At 44.2% G+C, this 11,169-nt stretch overlaps 1 protein-coding gene across 2 annotated transcripts; it reads left to right on the top strand.

Annotated features, from left to right (window-relative positions):
* The first annotated feature begins 1,926 nt into the window (after positions 1-1,926).
* Positions 1,927-7,832, top strand: LOC122726306 (keratin, type I cuticular Ha5-like). Of its 2 annotated transcripts, XM_043963959.1 has the most exons (8): positions 1,927-2,435; positions 3,860-3,942; positions 5,077-5,233; positions 5,324-5,485; positions 5,591-5,716; positions 6,678-6,833; positions 6,956-7,176; positions 7,320-7,832. In XM_043963959.1, the coding sequence occupies exons 1-8, from the start codon at positions 1,965-1,967 to the stop codon at positions 7,465-7,467; spliced, it is 1,524 nt and encodes a 507-aa protein (XP_043819894.1). In that variant the 5' UTR covers positions 1,927-1,964; the 3' UTR covers positions 7,468-7,832. The 2 variants fall into 2 exon arrangements, with proteins under 2 accessions (XP_043819894.1, XP_043819895.1); XM_043963960.1 differs by lacking the exon at positions 6,678-6,833.
* Positions 7,833-11,169: the final 3,337 nt, after the last annotated feature.

Raw genomic sequence — 11,169 nt, forward strand, 5'->3', positions numbered from 1 at the left:
AGGGCACTGGACTTGGAGTTAGGGAGACTGGTTTAATTCCTGTTTCAGACACTAACTAGCTATGTCACTCTGGGCAAACCATTTAAACTCTTTCAGCCTCAGTTTCCTTAAAACTTGCACTGTACATATGCCTCCCAGGATTTTTGTGAGGATCAAATGTGACAATATAAACAAAGTATTTTTTGTTTGTTTTTTGGTGAGGCAATTGGGGTTAAGTGATTTGCCCAGGGTCACACAGCTAGTAAGCGTCAAGTGTCTGAGGCCAGATTTGAACTCAGGTCCTCCTGAATCTAGGGCTGGTGCTTTATCCACTGTGCCACCTAGATGCCCCTATAAACAAAGTATTTTCCAAACCTTCAAGAGCTAATGATGCCTGACACATAGTAAGCAGTTAAAAATGTGTGCATTCTCTCCCTTCCTTCCTTCCTTCTTTTTCTTCTTCTTCTTCTTCTTCTTCTTCTTCTTCTTCTTCTTCTTCTTCTTCTTCTTCTTCTTCTTCTTCTTCTTCTTCTTCTTCTTCTTCAAGAAGCTGTGACCCAAAGGGGAGAGATGACTTGCCTTAAGACATGCAGCCAGTTGGTGTCAGAACTGCCCCTAGAATCCAGATATCCTGATGATTAGTTTACCATTCTCATTATTACATTGGGCTGTCTCCTTGAAACTCTCAATTTCCTTTAGTCACTTATTTGCTGTAGCAAATACGTACCTCTATGATGTAATTTAATCCAATGTGATAAATATGTATTAGGTGCCCATTTTGAGCAAGGTGCTATTGGGTACTAGGGATACAAGGACAAAACTATTGTTTTTCCCCAATAGTAGTGTTTTTAAAAAGAATCAGAAAAGGGGGCAGCTAGGTGGCACAGTGGATAAAGCACCAGCCCTGGATTCAGTAGGACCTGAGTTCAAATCAGGCCTTAGACACTTGACACTTCCAGCTGTGTGACCCTGGGAAAGTCACTTAACCCTCAAAACCCTGCCAAAAAAAAAAAGCATCACTAAACCACTTATATAAAAATTCATACTGATGGAAATAAGCATGGGTGATTTTCATGAGATAACCTTTTCCACAAATAGCAATAGCTAGCATTTATATAAGGCTTTAAAATTCTCAAAGCTCTTTCCATATATTTTTTCATTTGGCCTTGACAACAACCCTGTGAGGTTTGTTCTATAATTAACCCTATTTTACAGAGGAGAAAACTGAGGCATAGAGAAATTGAGTGACTTACTTAGGGTCACATAGGCAGTAAATATCTGAAGTGGAATTTGAACTCAGGTCTTCCTGACTCCAAGACCAATGTTCTATCCACTGCTTCACCTAGCTGCCTTTCTGCTAAAGAGTCCATGAAGTCCAAGATTACTCCCAACCTTCCCCCACTAACTAAACCGGGTCTTGGGGTAACAGAATGTTCTCAGAACCAGGGTTTGCTTCTGGGTTCTGCTCTTTTCCTTGCTCCTGGGGTTTCTTGGTAAAATGAAATGTTAACTGCCAAGCAGATGTCCTGGTGGCTAGGCTGGCGCTAGCCCACAAGCCTCTCTGCTCTGGGGCCCATAAAAGGAGAAATAGCTGGTGAAAGTGAGGGAATGGATGCCAGTTTCTAGATCCTGGCTCCCACGCTCGGTTAACGAGACTGAGGTCTGGACTCTGATGACAGGCCCCTTTGAAGACTTAACCTGAGACTCTCATCCCAGCGACATGGTGTGGGAGAGATGAGTCTTGACTTAGCAGTCAACCAAACGGAGAGCGCTTTTTACGAGGCAAGGCAATGTTCACGAGCAGCTAAATAACAGACTAATGAGATGTTCTGGTAGAAATTAGCATTAACTTTAATGAGGAGAAAACTCTTTGTAACATGCCAACGCCCACTGGGATGGGAATATAAGAGCCAGAGCCGGGTAAGGGCTTTCAGGATCTGGGGGACCTGCTTACTCTGATCCACAAGCGACATTGTGCCTATACCATGGCTTCCCAGGGCCTCAAAACCGCCTTCTCTTCTGGCTCTCTCAAGGGTCTGTATGGGGCAAGTGGGGGTTCCACGAGAGTATCCACAGTCTACTCCAGCAGCTCTTGTAAGCTTCCAAGTCTCTCTCATGGGGGCCGGAGCTTCTCAACCTGCTCCGTTGGCCTAAACAGACCTAGGTGCAGGACGGCTAGCTGGCTACCTGCTTTCTGCCCGCCCACTGGTGGGTTCCCTTCCAGCTATTCTGGGATAGGAGGCTGGTTTGGTGAGGGCATTCTCAATGGCAATGAGAAGGAGACCATGCAGTTCCTGAATGACCGCCTGGCTAACTACTTGGAGAAGGTGCGCCAGCTGGAGAGGGAGAATGCTGACCTGGAGGGCAGGATCCGGGAGTGGTGCCAGGAGCAGGTGCCCTATGTGTGTCCTGACTACCAGTCCTATTTTAGGACCATTGAGGAGCTCCAGAAGAAGGTAAGAGCCCAGACATCAATATGCCATCACTGTACCATGGAGGTTGGATTTGATGTCTTCTGATAACCAAGGAGACACCACAGAACAGATTTCCTCTTAACCTTCCCTCTGACTGGGAAGGGCATGCACATGTGACTTGGGATGATAGGAGCCTAGAATTAGAGCTGGAAGGGACCTTAGGCCAAATCCTTCATTTCTTTTTTTTTTTTTCCTTTTTTTTCCTTTTTTTTTTTTCAGGGCAATGAGGGTCAAGTGACTTGCCTAGTAAGGCACAGCTAGTAAGTGTCAAGCGTCTGAGGCTGGATTTGAACTCAGGTCCTCCTGAATCCAGGGCTGGTGCTCTATCCACTGCACCACTTAGCTGCCCCCCAAATCCTTCATTTCTACAGATGAGTAAATTGAATCAGCCCATAGGGCACTAGGCTTGGAATCAGGAAGACTCATCTTCATGAGTTTGAATCTGGCCTCAGACACTTCCCAGCTGTGAGACCCTGAACAAGTCATTTAACTATGCCTCAGTTCCTCATCTGCAAAATGAGCTGGAGAAGGGAATAGCAAGCCACTCTAGTATCTCTGCCAAGAAAACCCCAAAATGAGGTGACAAAGAATTGGACATGACTGAAATGACTGAACAACAAGATTAGTAATTTGCCTAAAGTCCCATGGATAGTAAGTGGAAGGAAGGAAGGAAGGCAGGAAGGAAGGAAGGGAGGAATGAAGGAAGGAAAGAAGAAAGGAAGAGAGGAAAGAAGAAAGGAAAGAAAGAAGAAAGGAAGAAAAAATAAAAGGAAAGAAGGCAGGAAGAAGAAAAGAAGGAAGGATACAAACATTTATTAAGTGCCTACTCTGTGCCAGGCATTGTGCTAAGCACTTTACAAATATTATATTATTTGATCCTCACAACAACCCTGGGAAGTAGGTGCTATTATTAGCCCCATTTTACAGTTGAGGAAACAAGAGTAGGGGGAGGTTAAATGACTTGTCTAGGGTCACACAGCAAGTGAGTATGTGAGTCCCTGTTTGAATTCAGGTCTTTCTAACTCTAGGCCCAACACTCTATCCACTGTACCACCTAGCTGCCTTTAGGCAGGAGAGCATCAAATCCAGTTTGAATTTAAGTCCTCATTCAACATGGCACCCTTTCCAGCATACCACAGTGCCTCCATAAAGAAGTTCTCTTTCTCTTCAGCCTGTGTTCCTTGAAATTATGGCCAGCAAGAGACACATGCAGAAACAAAAACAATTTAGATTCTGGAGGACAATTAGACTCTTTACTCTTGCCTTTGAGTAAGAACTTAGTCTCCAGGAACTTGGAAGAAAATGCCCTGGAAGGAGCCTGATCCATTTCCATCTGGCCTCTACCCCATAGCATTTCTGAGGCTCATTCACTCATTCACTAATCTCTTCTGCCCTTTTGTTTCCAGACTCTGTGTACCAAGGCAGAGAATGCCAGGCTGGTGGTGCAGATTGACAATGCCAAGCTGGCTGTAGATGATTTCAGAACCAAGTAAGTTTTATGGAAGGGGCAGTGAACTGGCCTTATCTGTAGACATCCTCCCACTTGACTGTTAGAACCAGGATACCAACAATGCTGCCACTCAGTGTTTTGAATGGAAACTTGGGAGAAGTATAGTGGAAAGTCTATTGGCTTAGGGGTAAGAGGATCTGGGTTTAAATCTTACCTCTGATTCTTGCTACCCATGTGTTTTTAGGCAAGACTCAATAATGCCGTGCCTCAGTTTCTTCATCTATAAAATGAGGATGTTGGATTAGATGAACAATTCTTTTTTTTGTTGTTTGTTTTTCTTTTTTGTTTTTTGCAGGGCAATGAGGGTTAAGTGACTTGCCCAGGGTCACACAGCTACTTAAGCGTCAAGTGTCTGAGGCTGGATTTGAACTCAGGTCCTCTTGAATCCAAGGCCAGTGCTTTATCCACTGTGCCACCTAGCTGTCCTAGATGAACAATTCTTAAGTTGGGGTTCATGAATAAATTTCAGGAGGCCTATGGCTTTCCATGGGAAAAATAGATTTATTTCAATATAATATTTTTAATCTGATGCACTTAAAAACATTCTGAGAATGGGCCCATAGGTTTCGCCAATTTGCAGAAGGGATCCATGATACAAAGAAAGTTAAGAATCCTTGGTTTAGTCTGGTAACTCTTTTCACTCTAGATTTAGAAACCTGTGAAATACCACCAGTATAGCTTTGGAAGCCAATTTATATTTTTTTGGTGGGTCAATGAGGGTTAAGTGACTGGCCCAGGGTCACACAGCTAGTAAGTGTCAAGTGTCTGAGGCCAGACTTGAACTCAGGTCCTCCTGAATCCAGGGCTGGTGCTTTATCGACTGTGCCATCTAGCTGCCCCAGAAGCCAACTGATTTTTAATCTCTAAATTGGAGTCAAGATAGCATAGGAAGGAAAAGCCAAGTGTCTGAATTCAGAAGATCCGGATTCAAATCCTGAGTCTGAAGCTTATTTGTATGATCTTGGACAAATGACCTTTCCTGGTCCTCTGTTTCCTCGTCTGTAAAGCAAGGAAGGTGGCCTCTGAGGTCCCATCTGCTTCTGATCTATGAAACAGGCATTTAATCTTGCCTCACTCTGCTGGCTGATAACTGGGACTACTTTATGTCTACAGGTATGAGACAGAGGTGTCCCTGCGCCAGCTGGTGGAGGCCGACATCAATGGTCTGCGGAGGATCTTGGATGATTTAACCCTGTGCAAGGCCGACCTGGAGGCCCAGGTGGAGTCCCTGAAGGAGGAACTGCTCTGTCTCAAGAAGAATCATGAGGAGGTAAAAAGCAACCATTGAGGCTGGATTAGCGAGAATCTGTGAGATCTTTGGGTTATACTTATTTCTCCCCATTCTCCTCTTTCCCCCCAGGAAGTAAATGCACTGCGTTGTCAGCTTGGAGACCGACTCAACATAGAAGTGGACTGCGCCCCACCGGTTGACCTGAACCGTGTGCTGGATGACATGAGGTGCCAATATGAGACGTTGGTGGAGAACAACCGCCGGGATGCTGAGGATTGGTTCAATACCCAGGTAGGGGACCAACCACTTATTGGTAGGTAGCTCTGGTGCCGAGTGATCTGCTCTTGACCAGGTCCTCCCTTTGTGTGTGTGTGTGTGTGTGTGTGTGTGTTTCAGACAGAGGAGCTGAATCAGCAGGTGGTGTCCAGCTCGGAACAGCTGCAGAACTGCCAGTCGGAGATCATCGAGCTGAGACGCACCGTCAACTCCCTGGAGATTGAGCTGCAGGCCCAGAACAGCCTGGTAAGTGGCACCCCTGAGACCCTCTAACATCTAGTTATATAGACACAGATGTGCTTTCCCTCCCCTACACCTCAATTCTCTGCCTTGTACAAAATGCAGTAAATATCCCAGGATTATCCCGGGATCCCAGGGAATCAAGGGTCACACGCAAAGAAACATGGATGGCATGGTGAGCCCAAACCTTAAATCTTGTGTAAAACTCAGAGTGATTGTGGACTTGAGGCCCAGCAGGAATAGACAAGTCCCAGCAATGGCTTCTGTGTTTATGTAAGTGAATGAACAGATAACACTTGTGAGTAATTACTAGTTACTCATGGATGTCAGGAAACAGATGAGATACTGTCTAGGTCACAGGGGTTGGTGCCACGTAGAGAATCATGGATTGATCTCAAATGAGGTGCTTATTTGGATTTCCAATCTAGCATGTGCCAACTTAGTGCCACCTTGCCAGTGCCTCATTATTTTGCAAACTCATTCTATCACGGCCTGGCCAGGTGAGCTGTGGGGGCCTTTCACTCTCCCAGATTTTCCACTTCTGGATTCTGGGACCTCAGCCATGGGGAAATTTGCTTAGTCTGTACTAAATGAGAGAGGATTCGGGGCTAGCCTTGGAGTCAGGGGGGCCTGGTTCAAGACCATTTCTGACACATTCTAGCTGAGTGAGCCTGGAGAAATATTTAACCTTTCAGTGCCCCAGGCATTCTCTAGGACTTTAAGTGAAAAGAAAGTGTCAATTTTCTTTTCTAGAGGGAGTTTCTTCATGGGGAATTCTATATGTCAGTAAAATCACACATGTTCTACTATGTCAAATTACATTTCTGGGATGGCATTGGCCCTTAGTACCTTCTCAGTGAATCTTAAGACAAAACTTTGCTTCTTCCTCAGCAGCAGGCACATAAAATACCGTACCTTGAACACGGTCCCTTTAGGCCATTAATGTGGAAACTGTTCACTGATGCAGATCAGGGACACTTTTATAATTGACAGCATTTCGGATTTGCCTCGAGGCACTGTGAGGTTGAGAGACTTCCATGTGGCCACACAGCTAACTTGTGTCAGAACTCGAACCTGGGACTTTCTAACTCCAAAACCAGCCCTTGAGGCACTTTACTACACAGTAAGGACTTAATTGAATTGGGTTGCATGAATAATGACTGTAAAATGGGAGTGAATGAATGGATCATGAAAGCCGCACAAACAGTAGCTTCCCTTAAACCCATCTTTCTTCTCCTTTCCTAGAGAGATGCTTTGGAATCGACCTTAGCAGAAACTGAAGGTCGCTATAGCTCCCAGCTGTCCCAGATGCAGTGCATGATTGGGAACATCGAGTCCCAACTGGCTGACATTCGGTCTGACCTGGAGCGCCAGAACCAGGAATATAAGGTCCTCTTGGATGTCAAGGCCCGACTGGAATGTGAAATTGCCACATACCGGGGCCTACTAGAGAGTGAAGACTGCAAGTAAGTGTACTCCAGGGATAAGATACTGTCCATTTTGTCCCCAATACCACTGACCTTTTTCTTTTCCTAGGTTATTGATTTGAGTTTTGAAAAGGATTCATTGAATAATGGCACTAACCCTCCTATCTTTTTCTTTGCCTTAGGCTCCCCTGTAACCCATGTACCCCTGATTTTTCACCCTGCAAGCCCTGCCTCCCCTGCCCCACAACTGCCTCCTGCAGCCCCAGTATGCCCCGTACAACCTCTGGACCCCGTATGGTCTGTGTGCCCTGCCCTGGGGGCCGATACTGAAGTCAGGCTGCTCGGAGAAGCTTCAGGATCCTTTATTTTGGGGTGTCTGTTTGATGGAAAATGTTCAGTTACAGTTCTGCTCTTCTGGGGTATAGCATGAGGTCCTTGGTCCTGACCCCACTTCTGAGGAGGGCAAAAAAATAAAAAAGTTTTAAAGATTTACTCTAAATCAGTCCCTAAGGTTGGGTTTTCTAGAAGGTCCCAACTCCTGATCATTTCAATGTTTGAATTGGTGTCATGGTCTTTGTTCTCAGGATGTCTTTTGTATCATATTTTGCTTCTGGATACTGTTCAAAATGGATGCTGAAATACACAGGAGTGCTTTTGTTAGCTCATGAATAAAGGTGATTTTGCTCTGGCATCTCATGCCCTACTTTCACAGTGGCTGCTCTGTTTGTTTATTTGATTTATTTCCTAAGAACTGCTTGAAAGCAGGATTACTGCATCTAAACGGATGAATTGCAAGACTCTTGGGCAAAGTGTCATTGGGTCCAGTGCGGTTGGGATGGGGCAGGATTCAGAACTGGCTTCTCTGGAGGGAGACCACTCTTGATTGTTCTTTCTGTGGTCTTTCCCAGGCTGAAACTCAGCTAATTTCGTCTTTTGTACAAATTAGTGTGAAAGGGTTTTTGTTTCTTCAGACTCCCTTTCAGGGGACAACCTTGTCTCAGCCGTCCTGGACTCATCCCAGCTATAGTCACTGTATCTCTCTTTCAGAATAGCTGGGGTGAGTCAACTAGAGTTTAGTTATTCATGGGGTGTGAGAAGCAGGGTTGCTTTCAGGTGGGAGAAGAAACAGTAGGAAAATAGCATCTTCACCACAAGATACCAAACTACCTTTTACTTTCTCTTATCGTCTTAGTGCTCAGTGCTTTAGAAGATGCTATGTCTCTATTTCATATACATACACACATATGATACATACACACATACGGGGGGCAGCCAGGTGCTGCAGCAGATGGGTCACTGGTCTGGAGTTGGAAAGATCTGACTTCAAATCCAGCCTCAGACACTTACTAATTGTGTGACCACAGGCAGGTCATTTATCCCCTATTTGCTTCAGTTCCTCATCTGTAAATGGGGACACACTGGAGAAGGAAATGCCAAACCACTCCAGTATCTTTGCCCAGAAAACCCCACAGACGAGGCCATGGGGTGAAAAGAGTTGGATGTGACTGAACAACAACAACAACAAAACACGTGTACACACACAAATTTTAATGTTAAGATCATGTATTGAAGAGATCTGGGTTAGAAGTCACAAGACCTGGGTTCTAGCATCAGAGTTTCCACTTAGGAACTCTATGACCTCAGAGAAGTTATTTCCTCTCTCTAGGTTATAGGTAAATGAGGGAGTTAGATTAGCATAGAAAACTCTGACATTTTATGGCTCTTGGGCACTTCCTCTCTCCTTGCTCAGTTTCAAACAACCTATAAACCATCCCATTTCCATGTTTTTCTCACTTCAAACTTTATTTTCCCATGAAGAGCATGGAGAGAGAACACTTCTCTTATGCCAAAGATAGCATCACCCTGCAATTCGTCCTGAGCTGTAGGATGTGAATTCAGCAGAGGGATGGAAATGTTCCACTTTGAACTGCTATAGAGATGAATCCTAAATGCTGAGAATGAACGATTGAATTCAATAAACATTTATCAGCCAAACAATCAGTATTTTATTTCCCAAACTCTCATTTAATTTTTTATCTTTTGTTTAATTTCTTCTATTCACTTTTATTCACTTTTTGTAGCCTTCGTGGTCAAGTCACTTTCCCCCTTGGGGGAAAATTTTTGTAGTTGTGGGGTCATTTTCTCTTTCTGGGTTTACCAGTTGTATGTCTCTCTCTCTCTCTCTCTCTTTTTTTGCAGGGCAATGAGGGTTAAGTGACTTGCCCAGGGTCACACAGCTAGTTAAGTGTCAAGTGTCTAAGGCTGGATTTGAACTCAGGTCCTCCTGAATCCAAGGCCAGTGCTCTATCCATTGCGCCACCTAGCAGCCCCCTGTATGTCTCTTAACAACTAGTTTTTATGTGTGTTTTGTTCCTTTTATTCATTTATCATTTATTTATCTGTTTGCTTGTTTATTTACTTTTATTTATTTATTTATATTTATGTTTTCAGCCTCAATTCTTGGTATGGGATTTTGTGCTTGGCCCATCAGTTCTGTCCATTTCACTTGGATAGGTTGGTCTTGTTTGGTCCTATCTTCTCCATAATCTTAATGCCACTGTTGGTCTCAATAGGGTAGCTGGTAGTAGATTCTACCCTGTACTACACTAAACTGTATCTAGACTAAATCTCTCTGTGAGTGGAGACAAGGGTGTGTTTCCAAGAGGTGTTGTGGAAAAAGAGGCAACAATCTTTGGAGATAGATTGGCTATGTGGGGTGAATGAGAATAAGGAGTTGAGGGTGACACCAAGGCTGAGAAAGCTGAGTAACTGGAAGGACACTGGGGCCCTTAACACTAATAGGAAAACTTGAGAGAGGAGTGTATTTAGATTTTTATATTGTCATTGAATTGTTTCAGTCATGTGTCTGACTCTTTGTGACATCATTTGGGGTTTTCTTGGCAAAGATCCTAGAGCAGTTTGCTATTTCCTTCTCCAGCCTGTTTTACAGATGAGGAAAGTGAGGCAAACAGGATTAAGTGACTTGATCCTGGTTATATAGCTAGTAAGAAATGTCTAATAAACAGTTGGTGATGCAGGGTAAAAAGCTCAGGAGAGAAACTAGGGCTGGAAAATATTGATGTGGAAATCATCTGCATAAGGGATAATAATTAAAATTATGGGAACTGGTGAAATCACCAGGTGAGGGAGCATAGAGAGAACAGAGGGGAGCCCAGGACAGAACCTTGGGGGCTTCTCACAATTAGTTGATGTGGTAAATGTGAAATAGCAAGGGAAATCTGAGGAACTGTCCGACAGATAGGAGAAGAAACAGAAGAGAGCAGTGTCACAAAACCCAAAGAGAAGAAGATGGTTAACAGTGCCAAATACTGCAGAGAAGTGAAGAAGGTTGAGAAAAGGTCATTAGACTTTGCAACTAAGAGAATTCTGGTAACTCTAGAGAAAGCAAATTATGCAGTCAGAAATCCTGCAGAAGGTGTAAAGGTCAGAGGAGAGGAAGTGGATGCATTGAGTATAGATAGTTTTTAAAAGTTTAATTGAGGAAGGGAGGAGAGATATAAGAAAGTAGCAGGCAAGGGTGACAAGATTCAGGGAAGATTTTTAAAAATGCAGCTCAGAGAATGATACCAACCCCAACCTTTTCCAGGCTCTCTTTATTGCTAGATTGGAGCTACCTTACTTACCACAGCTGTTCTTACTCAGGCAGGTCAAGGTATCCCCAGAGGGGTAGTGACTACTCATCTTTAAGGGTGCTGGGGAGAGGTTGATACACTTCTTCATGGGAGAGGTTGATACACTTCTATTCCTTGCCACTTTAACTCCTAAGCCCCAATGAGTGTGCTTCCCATCTAGAAAAGTCAGTCACAATGACACTATTTTTTTTTCTTGAGGGGCAATGAGGGTGAAGTGACTTGCCTGGGATCACACAACTAGTAAGTGTCAAGCGTCCGAGGTCAGATTTGAACTCAGGTCCTCCTGAATCCAGGGCTGGTGCTTTATCCACTGCACCACCTAGCTGCTCCGACACTATTGGTCCTTAAACATGAAACATTTACTCAAAAATAAGGCAAA

Source organism: Dromiciops gliroides, chromosome 4 (assembly GCF_019393635.1).
Source record: "Dromiciops gliroides isolate mDroGli1 chromosome 4, mDroGli1.pri, whole genome shotgun sequence".
NCBI classification, from domain to species: domain Eukaryota; kingdom Metazoa; phylum Chordata; class Mammalia; order Microbiotheria; family Microbiotheriidae; genus Dromiciops; species Dromiciops gliroides.